Here is a 17,340-nt window from a genome sequence, read left to right on the forward strand (position 1 = left end):
TCGTTCTGTTGTGCGTAGGGTCACTATGAGTTGGAACTGACTCGATGGCACCTAACAACAACAGTAACAGTCACATATGCAAAGTCCCCTTTGCCATGTAACATAACATATTTATAGGTTCCAGGCATTAAGAAATGGACATCTTTGGGGGGTCATTATTCTGCCTTCCTCAAGAGGCATGGAAAATGTTCCTGTTAAGGATGAAAATGGGTGAAACCAAAAAACCAAACCGGTGCCGTTGAGTTGATTCCGACTCATAGTGACGCTCTAGCGACCATATAGGACAGAGTAGAACTGTAGAGTTTCCAAGCAGTGCCTAGTGGATTTGAACTGCCGACCCTTTGGTTAGCAGCCATAGCACTTAACCACTACGCCACCAGGGTTTCCATGAAAATGAGTGTAGAGATGCTTAATTCTATATGGACAAAATAATAAGAACAGGATGATGACATTTTTTTCTGTATAGCACTAAACTGCTTACAGTGGTTATCCCCAGGTAGAATTGTGGATAATTTCTTCCTTTTTCTTTATGTTTCCCTGTTTTCCAAGTTCTCTACATTAACAATAAAATACTTCAGGTAAAAAAAAAATATATATATATATACACACACACACACACACACACATATATAGTGATTATTTAGGAGAATGTATTCATCAGGTAAAGTGTTATGATGTCACTATTTGATACATAGTTCAGAAAAACACATACACACAGAAAGATGGAGAAGAAAAATATGACAAGACAGTAAGAACTCAATCAAGGTGGTGTATATGTGGGTGTTCACTGTAATTTATTTCAATTTTTCTGTACATTTGACAATTTTTATAATAAAAATTGGGGGAGGCTACTAGAATATACTAAATTTGAATATACAGAAATTCTACATTGACTCTATATTATTCTCATTATCATTTCCAAGAGTAACTGCAGAGTCTAAACAGGAGTGAGAAAGTAAGGTACAAAATCAAGGCGAGTTTTCTTCTGCTACCATCTTTGCTGCTGATCCCGAGTTATTATATGACTAGAAACAGGGAGATGGACTTGTTTGGTTTTACTTAAAAAGGTCTCATTTCTGTCAGGTGCTTTTTCACTGTCAGTAGCCCACTAACTTCTCCTATAGCATTTCATGTGCCACGCTTGTCAATAGGCAAGCCTAGAGGAGCAGTCTGGATTCTTCAAGCACTATGCTCAAGGCAGAACCAGCTACACAATTTAAGGGGCCCAGATTCCGACTGTTAGTGACACTACAAGACAGAGTAGAACTGCCTCATGGGGTTTCTAAGGCTGTAGTCTTTAGGGAAGCAGACTGTCACATCTTTCTCCTGTGGAGTGGCTCGTGGGTTCAAGCCTCCAACCTTCTGGTTAGCAGCTGGGCTCCTTAAATACACATTCAGTAAAGGTTAATTCCTTCTTTGAGCCTCAGTTTCCTTGCCTATAAAATGAGAAAGTTGCAATAACTATCCACAATCCTTTCTAGACTTAATATTCTGATTCCTTCTTTTTAAATCCGTAGAAAAAGATTGCTAAATGAAAAAATAAATGTCTTTACTTGTCTCCAGGTAATTATTTTTATTTCCTGAAGAACCAGGAAGCCAAAAACAGATGAGCAGTGCCTCTGGAATGTCTGGGCCACTCCACCCTGGGCACCTGGGAAATGACAGGGTATTTCCACTCATTAGGATCTCCCTGATGAGGAGAGTCTTCCTTAGTGGGAAGAGAATCAAACTTCAGTTTTAATAAGCCAGTATTGTGCCATTAGAAATATTACGTGCTTCCAATTTTGATCTTTGAGTAATCCTGGCCTCCCCTTTAATTAGTTTTGCTTACTTATATTTGCAATCTAGATACTCTGCTTAAGCGGTTATACAAATGATCCATAATTCATTATATTCATTATACGTCACTGGTTAAAGTCCAATGAGATCATAATCATTATACGTCACTGGTTAAAGTCCAATAAGATCATTATCAATTGGGGGGTGGGCTGCATATTAACTGAGCGGACAGAATTGCTTCCTATGCATCTGAAATGCTAATAATTGCTGGTCTTTCATGGTACCAAGATAATAATTTTAAAATTCTCTTTGTTTTTCTAAGATTGAATAATAGCCTGGATCATAGCAGCAGTAATATTTATCAGTTTGTAAAAAAGGTAGAGAAAGTTACAACACTGGGAAATATGTACTGCCATTCCAAAGTTCTTGATATGACATATTTTGTTTAATTAAAAATTTGTATGGATACAGAATCAGAGAGAGGGACACCCACAGGGCTTAGAATTCAAAATATCTCATGTATGAGATTTCTTAATTTAAGCCTTTTTGGAGCCTGCAGAATACCAGTGGGTGAGGAACGCCCTCAATGCCACTTTGGCATTTCCAGCACTCTGCAAAGCTTGGTGGGATGTTTTACCCTACCAGGTCCCAGCAGTCCCAGCAGAAGAAAACCTGTTCTGTTATGTTTAGCATTAATTTTAAGAGACATTGCAGAAAACAAACCAAAAAACCAAACCTGTTGCCGTGGAGTTGATTCTGACTAAATATTTCAGAGGAGCTGAAAAATAAAGAGACATATTTATGGTCAAGTTTCTCCGTATATAAATTAGGTATAATATAAGTGTTCGTGGAAAAAAAAAATTTTTTTTTCCACAAAAGACTGGGGAAATCTTACTATAAGCAGTATTAATTAAACTAACATTCAGTGAGTATCTACTTTTTTACAGGCACCATGCTGGATATTTTTTCTTGCATTATCTTATTTAATCCTAACAAGATTCTGGGAGGTATTTTGTGCTTTTTTTCAGATGAGGAAACTGAGACTTAATTACCATAGATAACAATGGTGGTGAATGGTGATGCCATGTCTGATTCTGAAAGTTTGACTTGGATTACTCGACTCTGGCCTTCTTGAAAGAAGATGGAAACATTCTGAAGTCTGCTGCATTGCTTGTAAGTCTTTCAGCAACTGAAACCACACTTCTGCCTGTCCCTACCCCTCCCTGACCTTACCTTGCCCCTTAGGCTTCAGTAATACAGTACTTGTAATTGCCTTTAGATTCTGTTCTCTCAAGTCTCTGGGACTTTTTTGATGTTTTCTTGCCTAAAATTTCTTTATCCCACTACTACCAGACTACCTGGACTACTCCTACTTGTTTTTCAAGTCTCCGTTTAAACAACTATTGCTCCATGCTCTCATTACTCCTCATGCTTTCCATTATAGCAAGGACGTTATTGTGCCATCATCTAAGTTATGCTGATTTCCAGGGGCTTTCAAAGTATCTGTCCCCCAAGCCTGTTGCCATTGAGTCGATTCCAACTCATAGCCACCCTATCTGTCTCCCAGTAGGCATTTATAGAATTTATAGAATGAATGAATGAAAGAATGCATAACTGATTTATATATTCATGCACAGAACTCATTAGGGATTTGTAGAGAGGTCTATCTTATTTTATTCCATATAAGCCTAAAAGTTGTAAGAAATGAAAACTTTTCATCCTCCTAAGTTAAAGCTTTACAATGTATCCTTACTATCTACAAAATAAAGTCCCAGAATACACTAGTAGTTCAATACACATTTGTTTAATTGATGAAGATTCTTAGAGAAGTATATAAGGTCTTTGTAACCTAATGTCTATTTTTCTCTCCAGAATTGCTCTGTGGCACTCCTCCTTTATCCTCTAATAATGAGTAACAGTATGTTATTTTCATTTGTGCAAATATTAATTGAGTCACTACTGTACGCCAGGCGCACTGGTGCACTGTTTCAAACAGGCTTGTTCCTTTTCTTGCTGTTCTATTTTCCTGGACATGTTATGAACGCATCCAACAAATACCGTATTTATTGCGGTTTTCCTATGTTTCTATATTCAGTTCAGTTACCTCCTCCAGAAGCCCTTCCCTAATCCCTGTCGCATCCAGTGCTTGCCTCTATTTTAGCCCTGATTACATCAAAGTGAATTTTATCTGTACCTGTTTATCATCACTGGCCCTACTCCTGTCCCACAATACCGCGTGTAATCTCCAAGGGCGGGGTTGCACCTGTGTGTACGCAAGGTCCAGCACAGAATCTAGGACAAGACCAAAACTCTGTCTACAAGAATTGGAAAAAATAATAGTTACTCTTTATTAAGCAATATATTTTATCACCTAGAATTCTTGGAACAGTTAAGTATTATTGTTTTCACGTTACAGATAAGAAAATGAGGCTCGGAGGCTTTAGAAACTTGCCCAGGATCATGCGGTGGTGGAGCGTGTATCACGGGCATCTGAAGAATGAAGCCGCCATTGATTCTAAAAGACCTAAGACTCCTTCCCTGCATCTTTTCTTAAAATTTTACTTTAGATTTTGCCGTAATTCCCTCTTTAGACCAATGGCTCCTCGTTTACCTTAATATTGTGAGCAGAGCAATATCCTTTCTTTTCATATTAGAAATCGTTCGACCTTTCTCAGGAAGCAAGGTGATTTTAAACTTTCTGAAGTCTTACTCTTTGGGGGTAGAATGCAACGGAGTACAAGGGGACATAATAGGCCCAGTGCTAGAACAAAACAAAAAAACGAGCATTCGAACTGAGTGCAGGGACTAGAAGTTTTTCCGAAGGCGAGGAACGCTGCTAAGAATTCAGGAGAAGAAGGACAGCCCCTCTGATGTTAGGTGCACAAATTCTGACGCTTGTGGGAGTTTGGCTGCTCACACATAGGGCGACTGGTGGGGGAGGAGAGGACCGTATCGCCCATAGCTAAAATGGCTGCTAATGAACATCTCCTTTGGATAAGTCTGTTCTCTTCCATCCTTGGTATTTTCAACAGACCTATAGTAAGTAAAATTTAGTAAAAGTTCGTTCCTTCGTACTTAGAAGGTAAAAGAAAACGTTGGCACGTTTTGTTTAAAAAATCTTCACCCCCTCAAATTCCTCTTTGCCCTTAACCAAAATGGTCGTCCAGGTTGTACCACGGTTTGAAGCTTGCAGCCCTTAACTAAGATGGCGTCCAGAGGCGCGTAAAAAACAGCTTGCCCTCTTCTTTGCCCTCGACCAACATGGCTACCACGGCGGTGTCCACGTGACGTCCCCGGACTACGGCGCGGGAGAGGGGGTAGGAGGGCCTTTGAAGGGTGCGCGCTCCCGCGGTGGTGCACCGGGTAGGTTTCAGTCAGAGTCACTATGGCGGCCGGCGCTGGCAAGGTAAGCTGAGGCGGCGGCGGCGGCGGCAGCGGGAAAGGGAGAGGCAGGACCTGTCGTGGCGTCCAGGCTCCGAACCTCCGTGGCCCGTCCATGGAAAGGCCGGCCGGGGTTGTGGCCAGCCGCGGAGACTGGCGTGAGGCGGGCTGAGGGGGGCGAGGGCTGAGGCAGGCGGGCACCGGCGCCTGACGGCCGTTTGTTTTGGTATTTCCTCCACCAGGTCGGAAAGTTTCCTGCCTCGTCGGGCACAGCCTGAGCGTGCCCCGCGGGCCGCGAGTGCTGGAGGTTGCGGCGGACCCAGCCTGGGGCCTCCAGGCCTCTCCCCCAACCCCAGGGCCAGCCTCCCTCCCCCACCTCCTCGTCCGCTGGGAGCTGCGCCTGTCGTCCCTGCGATGCGACCCTCGCGGGGGCGACCCTGAGGGCAGGCGGCCCGTGTGCTGAGCAGCGACCAGGAGTCCCGACGTCCGGGGACCAACTTCCCGCCGGCCGGGACCCCCTCGTCTCCCGGGGTCGCGGGGTCGCGCCTCGCTCGGTCCGCACCGCCTGCGGAGCCGGATCCCCGCCCTGGTCGCGGGGACGCCCGCCAGGTGCCCGGGAACCCCGGCCCGGCCACTGCCCGCGCCCCCGCCGGTTCCCGCGCCCAGGTCCCCCTCCGCCGCCCCCTCGGCTGGTGCCAGGCCGGGGACCCCACGCCCCCTCCCGGGGCGGCCTCCGCGGAGCAGGGCAATGCGGACCGTCCCCCTGGCCGCCTAGACCCTCTCGTCGCCCCTCACTGCTCCACCCGCGAGGTCCCCGAGAACGGGCAGTGGCTGCCCAGAGGTGCTCGGCGACACCTTTCTTCGGCGCGAAGGGACCTTCCTGGCCGCACCGAGCCGACACTTCCTTCATGCTGCAGTGCTGCAACGTTTCCGCCTCCGAGGGGGAAAAGCGGCCGCGATCCCAAACAAAACACAAGAATTGGTGTGTGACTCATCTGCTTGGATACCTCCAGTCCCCAAACTGTCTTCCAGGAGTTTTCTTGGCCGAAGCTGTCCGATGTTTGAGCCGTTTCTTCCCAGGGAAGAAGATGGATTGAAAGCTGCCAGTTGGGGACTTTTTGTGGCCAGGTTGGGTTTTAAAGGAGGTGATGGCGCTTGCGCTGGCTTATCTCTCCACCCAAGTGAAGAGTTGTTGATGTGCCCTGGTTATGCTTAGACAATGCACAGTTTGCTTTAATTTAAAAATTTTCTGGGGGATAGGGCTAGAGGCTTGTGAAGGGCAGTCCGGATCCGGAGGAGCTCCTCTTTGTCCCTGGTAGGAGAGACACCCAGTCTGTCCTCGATGCCGTCAGCCTTGGCCATCTTCACTTGCCGTCCAAACTCGCACCCGTTTCAGGAGCGTCATGTCTACCTGGACGAGCCCATCAAAATCGGCCGCTCGGTGGCCCGCTGTCGACCAGCGCAGAATAACGCCACCTTTGACTGCAAAGTGCTGTCAAGGAACCACGCACTCGTCTGGTTTGACCACAAGACGGGCAAGGTAATGTCACCACGTTGGCTAACAGTCTTCACTTCTTGCTCCCCTTTGCTCTCTGTGAGAGGCATTCTGTGTGTAGGATTCCCAGGGTTTGCACCCAGAGGACTTGCAGCAAGACCACGGAATCAACTTTTTGGTGTGCCTGATTCTAGTGGAAATTTAATGGAGGTGGTTGAATGGAAAACAGAGTAGGTATTGTAAATAAATGCCTCGGGAGACCAATGGCATCTTGATAACATGGTCATTCCCAGTGAAATCCCAAACCCTAATTCGTTTCGGAAAACTAGATAGTGAAACTTGGCATCTCGCTTTCGGGCTTTTTAGAAAGGTGAATTTGCAGTTCAGTGCTTGATTAAGCAAGCAGCAGTTCCCAGAGCAATGCGGGAATCTGTGGCCAGTATTTCTCGGGAGCTCAGGTGTCTCAGTGGTGACCTGTACTGAACACATGGCTTTCAGCTGAGTTCTAGTCAGGGCCTTTCTAGCAAGGGCAATTGCCTGTGTAAACAGACTTACTGTTTGGAAAGACTAGATATGTATTTGCCCCTGACAGAGTAATTCACAGTAATCAAAGCTAATTTAATTAAGTATAAAGACCTGTAACTTTACATTTTCAGAGTTTTGTTTACAAGTTGGGCGATCCTATATGCACATTGCTTTCGCAGATCGCTTTTGGTGTTCCCTGGAACCCCTTTCCTTAAGAATACTTCATGCATACACTCAGAGGTAAAATTTAAAATTCAGTGTCAGGAAATTAACTGTTTTATTTTTTGAAATTACATACAGTTCTATCAGTTATTGCATTATTTAGTTGTGATAAAAAATTAATTGCTCTTCATTTTAAGTGTGACCATTCGATGTTAACTCCTTAATTTATTATACATTTGGGTGTTTTTAAGAATACAAAGAAAAGATTATGTAAGACCCTTTCAGTTTTTAAAACTCTGCGTGTAGAGAGCATATTAAAGAGCTCAATCTTGTACTTAAATTTGATGTTTTAGATGAGCTACTGACTCAGTTCCAACTTAAATTTACATAAGATTAATAGAACTATCTCGGGTTTCATCTCCTGATTTTTCCTCCTTTCTTGAGTTAAATGATTAAGTTTTTCTTAAAAGAAGAATTTAAATCTTTCCAAGAGTAGTGTTTTGAAATGAAAAACAAAACAAAACCCCGAGCCTCAAAGGGAGAGACAAAACACACTTTTGCAGTTATTGAATTGTGGAGTTATTATATAAATAATTAAAAAAAAAAGAGAAAGATTGTCAAAGTGCTATGTGCTTGCGTAATACCTGAACCCTACTCTGTGTGTAGGGTAAGAACTGAAAAGTATGTTAATTTTTCTGTGTAACACCAGATGCTCATTTACCTGTGTAAGGGACCCTTTTTATCTCCCTGAAAGCTAAAATTTGGGTGCCTTAGAGACTTTGTAGATTACCCATAATCCTTTAAAATGACTATTCACAGAATTCATTTTTCCAGCAATGTAATTCAAAGATCAGTTAACTACTAGTGCCTTAACTAGCTTTTACTTGTCTTTTGTGTCCCTGGGCAACCATTTGGGTCCAGCCTAATCAGATAACAGGTTTCCTCACAGTGCATTCTCTGCAAAGGTAATTTCTTTTTTTCTTTACTTTCATCCAGCACCCAAAGGAGACTCAAATTTTTTTCTTTTACCGATTTGAGAAATAGTGATTACCTGAACAGTGTACTAAAGCCCTCACAATAGCTTAGTTTGAGATGATTAGGAATATATGAATAGTGAATGCTTAGCGTGTGAATTGAGATGGCATGTTAAAATTTTGAACAAAATTTGTTTTTAGAAGAACTTATCTTTAAAGGATACACTTGGTTTATTTCTATTATTTTCACTTTTCTTTATTAGCTAAACTATACTCAGGATCCAAGGCTGCTACTCTAGGTGTACATATTATTATTGGTTATTGTACCACCCAGTCTAATGAAAAATGAGCAGTCAATTCTTGCCATGTGATCAAATTCTTTTAGGAATTAACTATTTAAAATTTAGGTTTCATCAGAGAGTAGGTTTTTGTCAACCATCTAGTACGTGCCAGATGCTGTGAGGTACACAGTTCTAAAGAAGACAGTTTGACCAAATATCACTTATTATTTTCTCTGTGTGAAATACCCAGTTTGAGGATTTCTGCTACAGTTGTCTCATAACAAAAGATTATGTTAACAGAAGTCTCTGGGTCTAATATGTATTCCCAGCAAATGCGTTTATATAGCAGGAAAATATCTCCTTCTATAAGCATCACTGCAGACAACTTTTTTTTTTTTTTAAAGTCTCTAAGCATTAATTTTTTTTTTTTTTAAGCATTAGTTTTCCTGTCTGGTGATAAGCATACTGTTGTTTTGAGTTTAAGGTAATCAATTTCTTAGCACCCTATACCTGGCCCTTAAGCCCAATACTTGGAGGGAGGGGAAATCATTTAGGCAGCTCTTTGCAGTTTGCTATGGTGCTCTTCAATCTTAGGAAGGTAATGAGAAATTATCTGTGTGTGTGGGTGATGGCATATGTAGAAATAATTTTTAAATTACAAACAAATGAAGTTGAGAACTTTGTCCAAATTGCCACTTTTGGACAATGGAAAGTAGAAGGTTGGGAAGTGGAAAATTAGAGTAATACGCTTTTTTGTTGACTTTCATTTGTGGGTGACTGTTGAATTCCATATTGGTCATCATGGGAGACTCATTAGAAGCTGGAAAAAGTAATAAACCCTTGAAACTTCCTGATTATCCAAGTGATATATGTTCATTGTAGAAAATTTGTGAAATGTAAAGAAGCAGATGAAAATCTAGGTGATGCTTTTTAATGTTAAATTCATTAATGTGTTATGATATTTAAACCTGTATTTTGGAGGGTGATAGGTTTGCCACAATGCACAGTATAATAATTTTTCCCAAATCATCTTCTCCTTAGGGATATGCCCGCCTGTTGCTGTCGAGTCGGTTCTGACTCACAGCGACCCTATAGGACGGAGTAGAACTGCCCATAGGGTTTCCAAGGAGCGCCTGGTGGATTTGAACTGTTGACCTGTTGATTAGCAGCTGTCTCTCTTAACCACTGTGCCACCAGGGTTTCCTTCTTAGGGATGTAGCAGTTGGTTATCGACCTGCTTGGATGCTGGCCCTGTCATCTTTCACTCTCTTTTGGAGGCCAAGCACTTCAAAGTAGGTGGCAGATAATATTAATAAAACAATTATTAATCCTTCTATTGACTTGAGGTACTACTGAACAGGAGTTTAAATGTGATGTAATTCATGTGAACAAGCAAATCTACCCATAGGGTGGTTACATAGAAGGATAATGAGTGGACTGCCCCCTTGTGATTTGCATGGCACTATTTGATTTGAGGCTTTGGGGACAGGTGACAAGCTAGTGGTTGAAATGGTAGTCTACTTCCAGTCTCACTTTTATGTCCTGACTCTTGACTCTATAGAGTCTAAAGCCCAAGTTCATAACCACTCTGCTATTCCAAGGCTTTATGACAGTTTAGATGTGATGGATTTTGTAGGGGCATAGACCAGGCTGATAAAAAAAAAAAAAAAAGGCTGATAGTAGGAACAAAAATAATTGAATGCCAGAAAGTGAAAAAAAGGCAAGTGTATTAATTTGTCCATTAGGACTTCATGGAAGAGAGAGATTTCTCTATGGACTGGAGATTTTAGGGAAGGTTTCGTGGATGAGAAGTTTTCATGGATGAGATGCAGTGTAGGACTTTGAAAAAAGGGCAGAATGTAGACAGTCAGGGAGTTTTGGGTAGGAGGAATTGGTCAAGCAAAGCAGGAATGATATGGTGTGTTCCAAGGACATTGCAAGGAAGTCATTGCAAAGGAAGAGTCCTGAATTGGGCAACTGAGACTGTTTTTTCCCTATTCCTTCACATATCTAAGTATGACCACAGAACTCCTGGCCTCAGATTTTGGGAGAATGGCAGATCATACATTCATTGATTTTGTTTGTGTGTTTGTTTTAACAGATACCTCATTTTTTTGTTGATGTTGTTGGTAGCAGATAAGTCATTAAGAGGTGATAGTTTTTGTAAGAAAGTCATTTATTCGACACACGTGAGAGTCCCTTGTTGGTTCAAATGGTTAAGCTCTCTGCTACTAGCCAATAGATTGGTGGTATGAAGACACCCAGAGGTGCCTCAGAAGAAAGGTGTGGTGATATGTTTCCTAAAGGTCACAGCCTTGAAAACCCTGTGGAGCAGTTCTACTCTGCAACACATGGGGTCACCATGAGTTGAAATCGACTCAGTGGCAATTAACAACAACAACAGTGTTTAAGATGGATTAACCTAGACACATTCAGAAGGTCAGGTTGAATATCCACAGCACATGACTCCATTTCCATTCTTTTCTATGCCACTTCTCACGGTAATGGAAAATAAATGAAATCTTTTATCTGTTATTTCAAGCTGTTAAATATATGGATAGTGTGTTCAGTTAAAACATTTTTTCCCACTTAGTTATTTGGCTGTATTCCTTAGGTTAAATCCACTGTTTATCTTCCCAGGCTCCTATTTGGTTTTCTTAAGTGGTATTTATGTTAAAGCTTAATATCTATTCTCTTTGATAAATAGGGTACCTGTCATTTAGAGTTTTAAGTGAAAAGACTGTGAGATTGGATCCTTTGTGCGTAAGTATAAGAGTGGCACAGTGGTGGTGTCTGACCTCCTCCTCCTCTAATGTCACAAGGGGGAAGGAGACTCAAGATCAACAGCCCAAGGCTGATTCCTGCAAGGAGAAGGTTAAACATGGCTCCTCCCTCCACCATCTTTTCCAATTCTGACCCTCCCACAGCACCCTCTACTTCTCTGCTGAATTTGGTAATTCATTGCAGTGGCCACACACGACTCAACAGACAATACTCACAATTAGGGGCTTATTAGGAAAGTAACAGGTGACAGTTCAGACTCAGGAATGCGCAGGGTACTGTCCTTCCATCAGGACAACCTCTTTTTAGCTGTCTCCGCAGGAACCACTGTCTCTGGTCCCTTGGCCTCTGCCTCTGCTTAGGGAAGTGTTATGAAGCTCTTTTAGTTCTGCCAGTAAGTACCCAGAAGCACCCCCATTCTGCCAGTAAGCCTCGAATCGAAGGTGCTAAGCTCTAGCTCCATGGGTCTGCAAACTTAGCTCCACCAAGTACCCGGAAACATCCTGCTCCTCTAGCAAGACTCCTGCCCAAAAAAGCTCAGTTTTCTAGCTTTGTGGGCCAGGAAACCCACCACGCCATCTCCTGCTGGTCTCCTGGTTCTGCTGCCGTTTCTCTGCCACTACTTCTTGCTATCTTCAGTGTTACAACTCTCAGTCTCTTTCCTCAGTCTCCTGGTTCCAAGAGCTTCTCAGCACAGGAATCCTGGGTCCAAATGACAGACTCTGCTCTTGGCTCTTCTTCCGTGGTAGTGGTGAGATCCTCTCTTCCCACCTCTGGAATGGCTCATTTTAAGCCTAGCAGGAGGGCAAAACTGATCAGTTCCCTTGGTGAGCCATAATTATCTTATTTGCACAGATCCACCCAGTTACTTGGGTGAGAGTTACAAGACCTTGGTGAAAAAGGTCACACAAAAGCAATCCATTGCACAGCAGTAACTGTGTTATTTGAATCAAGAAAAATGGTGGCATTTGCTGACTGCCGAAATGTTCTACAGACTCTGCTCTCCTGCCCATGCTTTGTGCACTGCCACTAGAGTAGTCAAACAGCTTACACTCCTGCTCAGATATCTTTGTTGTTGCCCGTCTTCAGCGTGATGACGTAAATCTCTCAAAAAACCTTCATTTTCTTTTTTTCCAGCAGGATCTTCTATTACCCTTTTTTGCCTTTGCCCCAAACCCTGTGCACTAGATATATTGCCAGTGCTTACTGTTCCTGGAACAAGTGCTCTTTTTGCTGTTTTGTCTTCTAGAATGACCTTTCCCCTTTATCCCTCGATGTCCAGTTCCAATGAGAAGCTTTTCCTAACTCCTACTAACTGAAGAATTAATTGCTTCTTCCTCTGTACTCCCATAGAACTTTGTACATAATTCCATCGTAGGACATAGACAGTGAAATAACTATGATGCAAATGTACTATTGCTGTGCCAACTGTGAGCTCTTGAGAACAAGGGAGTAAGCACCATAGAAATATTTGAATGAATGAGATGTGAACAATGAAGAGTCTGTATTTCTGCAAACCCCAGGAGGGTCATTCTAGTTGGTAATCCATTTGAGATCATGAACCCAATTACCAATATGTAGTCTTTGTGTAAAAATAATTATCTGTTGAAAACTGAAAATGTGGAATCATAGGCCATCTTGTGATTGGTAATATTAGTTTTGAGCTGTTACATGTAGGAAAATAATACCGTTTAGAGGTTACTTGCTCAAGGTCATCTAGGAGTAACTATGGGAGTTAGAACTAAAATCCAGATTTTTTCCCCCCCTGAAATAAAAGCTAATTGATAGACATTTATTCTGAACTATCATATTATGAACTCTAGATTTTCTGAAACAATTATAGTAAAGAAAAATCTTTTTTTTTGCTCTCTCAGAAGGTAATCTAAGCTGTTGTTTTCTGGGTGCATAACTAAAATGCTGTCATATGACAGACTTTTCAAAGATGGAAAGAACCTGAGTTAATTATTTCTGAGTCAGCTAACATTTTAAAAAAGTGACTTCTACCACTTCTGGCTTGACTGAGTAAGTATGGTGAAAGAATACAACCCTGACACACACCTTTCCTGACTAAACCATGCAGTATCCCCTTGTTTTGTTCAAACGACTGCCTCTAAGTCTAAACACAGGTTCCTCATGAATACAATTAAGTGTTCTGGAATTCCCATTCTTCATAATGTTATGCATAATTTGTTGTGATCTACACAGTCGAATGCCTTTGCATAGTCAATAAAACACAGGTAAACATTTTTCTGCTATTCTCTGCTTTCAGCCACGATCCATCTGACATCAGCAATGATATCCCTTGTTCCACGTCCTCTTCTGAATCCGGCTTGAATTTCTGGCAGTTCCCTGTTGATGTACTGTTATAACTGCCTTTGAATGATCTTCAGGAAAATTTTACTTGTGTGTGATATTAATGATATTGTTCAATAATTTCCGCATTCTGTTGGATCGCCTTTCTTTGGAATGGGTACAAATATGGATCTCTTCCAGTCAGTTGGCTAGGTAGCTGTGTTCCAAATTTCTTGGCGTAAATAAGTGAGCCCTTCCAGCGCTGCTTTCGTTTGTTGAAACATCTCAATTGGTATTCCATCAATTCCTGGAGCTTTGTCTTTTGCCAGTGCCTTCAGTGCAGCTTGGACCTCTTCCTTCAGTACCATCAATTCTTCAGCATATGCTACCTCTTGAAATGGTTGAACCTCGACCAGTTCTTTTTGGAACAGTGATTTAAAGTTAGGAAGGGTGTGCGTCAGGGCTGTGTCCTTTCACCATACATATTTAATCTGTATGGTGAGCAAATAGTCCAAGAAGCTGGACTGTATGAGGAAGAACGGGGCATCAGGATTGGAGGAAGACTCATTAACAACCTGCATTATGCAGGGGACAAAACTATACTTGCTGAAAGTGAAGAGGACTTGAAGCACTTATTGATGAAGATCAAGGATTATACCTCAACATAAAGAAAAATCCTCACAACTAGGCCAATAAGTAACATCATGATAAATAGAGAAAATATTGAAGTTGTCAAGAATTTTCTTTTACTTGGACCCACAATCAACGCCAGGGAAGCACCAGGCAAGAAATGAAATGATGCCTTGCATTGGGCACATCAGCTACGAAGATCTCTTTAGAGTGTTAAAAAGCAAAGATGTCGTTTTAAGTTCCAAGGTGAACCAGATCCAAGCCGTGGTGTTTTCATTTGCCTCATATGCATATGAAAGCTGCACAGTGAATAGGGAAGACCGAAGAAGAATTGATGCCTTTGAATCATGGTTTTGGCAAAGAATATTGAATATACATACCATGGACTGCCAAAAGAATGAACAAATCTGTTTTGGAAAAAGTACAGCCAGAATGCTCTTTAGAAGCAAGGATGGTAAGACTACATCTCACATACTTTGGACATGTTGTCAGGAGTGACCAGTCCCTGGAGAAAGACATCATGGTTGGTAGAATAGAGGGTCAGCGGAAAAGAGGAAGACCCTCAACGAGATGGATTGACACGGTGGCTGCAACGATGGGCTCAAACATAATGATTGTGAGGATGGCAGAGGACTGGGCAGTGTTGTATTCTGTTGTACATAGGGTCACTGTGAGTCGAAGTGGATTTGATGGCACCTCACAACAACAACAGAAACCCTGGTGGCATAGTGGTTAAGTGCTACGGCTGCTAACCAAGAGGTTGGCAGTTCAAATCTGCCAGGCACTCCTTGGAAACTCTATGGGGCAGCTCTACTCTGTCCTATAGGGTCACTATGAGTCAGAATCGACTCGATGGCAGTGGGTTTGGTTTGGTTTTAACAACAACAGCTGCTCGTAGCAATAAAAACACTTTTCTTACGGTTGCGTTCGGGTAACTGATTTGAATTTGGGTGTTTATGCAAACAAATGAAACAGCCTTGGAAAATCTCATTTGGTCATGTAAATTTTTTGTACTTTAAGAGGATAGCTGACAGATGTACAGAAAGGGAGTAAAGTTTTACAGGCGTTTGAAAACATAGAAGTCATTGGTGATCAGTAAGTACTGTGTCATTTGCTGTACTATTTGGAGTAGGTTTTAAATTTAAGGAGATAAGAAACTTTGTGTATTAAGGTTTTATCAGTACTCTCAGACTTGTAGTTTTATTTACATTTACAATTACTGATTTGTTCTAGCTGAGCCAAGCAGAAATGAGTTTTCAACATGGACTTTCAAGCTCTTATTTATTTTCTTATTTTTTAATTATAAAAACAATAGGAATACCATTTCATAAAAGTTCGACTCATAAGGAAGTATATAGAGTAAAAGATGAAAGCCCCCCTTCACATGCACAGCCCCCAGCCTCTTTCCCTCTTCCAGAAGTAACTGTTGTTAGTAGTTTGATATGTAATTTTCAGAACTTTTTCTGTGTATTTGCATACTTGCATATGTCAGTAAAGAAGTATAGTTTTTTTTGTTGTTACTTTTTTTCCATGAACAACTGGATCATAGGTTAAAACGTGGTTTTTAGCTGTTAGATGACCTCAAATGAATTGTGGTAAGCTTACCTGAAATGTGTTTATATGCTCTTAAGTTTCTTTTTCTTATTCTTTTTTTATTTTTATTGTGCTTTAGGTGAAAGTTTACAGAACAAATTAGTTTCTCATTAAACAATTAGTACATGTATTGTTTTGTGGCACAGATTTGGGTTCCCCATTCATTCGTCCAGCTTTCCTATCCCCACCTGCCCTCTCGTCCTTGCCCTTGGGCTGGTGTGCCCATGTAGTCTCATGTACATGGTTGAAGCTCTTAAGTTGTGACCAGAGTCCAGACTGTTGTAAAACTAATGCTGTCATTTATTGAGCACTCACCAATTGCTGTGCTAAGAGTTTCATGTCCATTATCTCATTGAATTCTCAGAACAAACTTTTGAAGTAGGTACTATTATTATCTTCCCTTTACAGATGAGAAGGCTGAGGCTCAGAGAGGGGAAAGAATTTGTTCAGGTTTATACATGTAGTTAGTGGTGCTTGCTTGCTACTTCAGCACTCTTAGTCATTACCAATTTTATCACCAATCCTTTAGTAAACAATAGATCAAAAGAAAGAATACATTGAGATAAAAGTCTTATTTTCTACTAACTGTTAGATATTTTGGTTGGAAGTCAGTTTAGAATTTTATTTTTAAACTTTTGGTGTTGAGAATATACACAGCAAAACATACAATTCAGCAGTTTGTACGTGTACAGTTCAGTGACACTGATCACATTCTGTGAGTTGTGCAGCCATTGTCACCCTCCATTTCTGAGTTGTTCCTCCACTATTAACATAAACTCGCTGTCTCCTGAGTTTACTATCTAATCTTCTTGAGTTGCTGTTGCCAATTTGATCCCGTATAGTTTTTGAAAGAGCATAATGGTCAAGGCAGACGAGTTTAGAATTTTAATTGAAGTTCCTTAATCAGTATTTATTTATCACTTAAAAGTTTACAAGTTGAATAGAAACAACTCTTTACATGTAAAGATAATTGGTGTATCAGTGTTTAGATACTGTAATAAATAGATACTTTATACTTACATTGGATGATTTTTAAGTTTAATATGTTTGGAGGTTGTGTTTTAGATGAAATACGTATGTGATATACACCCCATAAGTGAACCTTCTAATTTAGAAAAATGACTAGATTTGATTCTTTAACTGTAGAAATGATATTGTATCAAAAAAAAAAAATTTTTTTTTTTTTTTTTTAGATGCTAATAATAAGGTTCCTTTCATTTCTAAAATTCAGGGATGGAAAATAAGATCATGCCATATATTATCAGTAGGTTTATAGAATAAGCATACTTCATAGTTTTGAATTTTTTTGAAAATTTCCTGTAGTAAAAAAGTATGTTATAGAGTTCTCTGGTGACCCAGAAATTCCACTCCTAAGTATTACCCAAGAAAAAAGAAAACATATGTCTACACAAAAACTTCTACGTGAATGTTCATAGCAGCATTATTC

The 17,340-nt window shown here is 41.1% G+C and overlaps 1 protein-coding gene across 32 annotated transcripts in view; it reads left to right on the forward strand.

Moving 5' to 3' along the window:
- Nucleotides 1-6,502: 6,502 nt before the first annotated feature.
- SLMAP (sarcolemma associated protein) overlaps nt 6,503-17,340 on the forward strand; it is a 159,005-nt gene continuing 148,167 nt past the window's right edge. For all 32 annotated transcript variants that reach the window (XM_049863520.1, XM_049863538.1, XM_049863528.1 and 29 more), the window contains exon 1: nt 6,503-6,700. In XM_049863520.1, the coding sequence (XP_049719477.1) occupies nt 6,503-6,700 (198 nt within the window). The remainder of the gene's footprint in view (nt 6,701-17,340) is intronic.

The sequence above is a fragment of the Elephas maximus genome, chromosome 20, assembly GCF_024166365.1.
Source record: "Elephas maximus indicus isolate mEleMax1 chromosome 20, mEleMax1 primary haplotype, whole genome shotgun sequence".
Classification (NCBI taxonomy): domain Eukaryota; kingdom Metazoa; phylum Chordata; class Mammalia; order Proboscidea; family Elephantidae; genus Elephas; species Elephas maximus.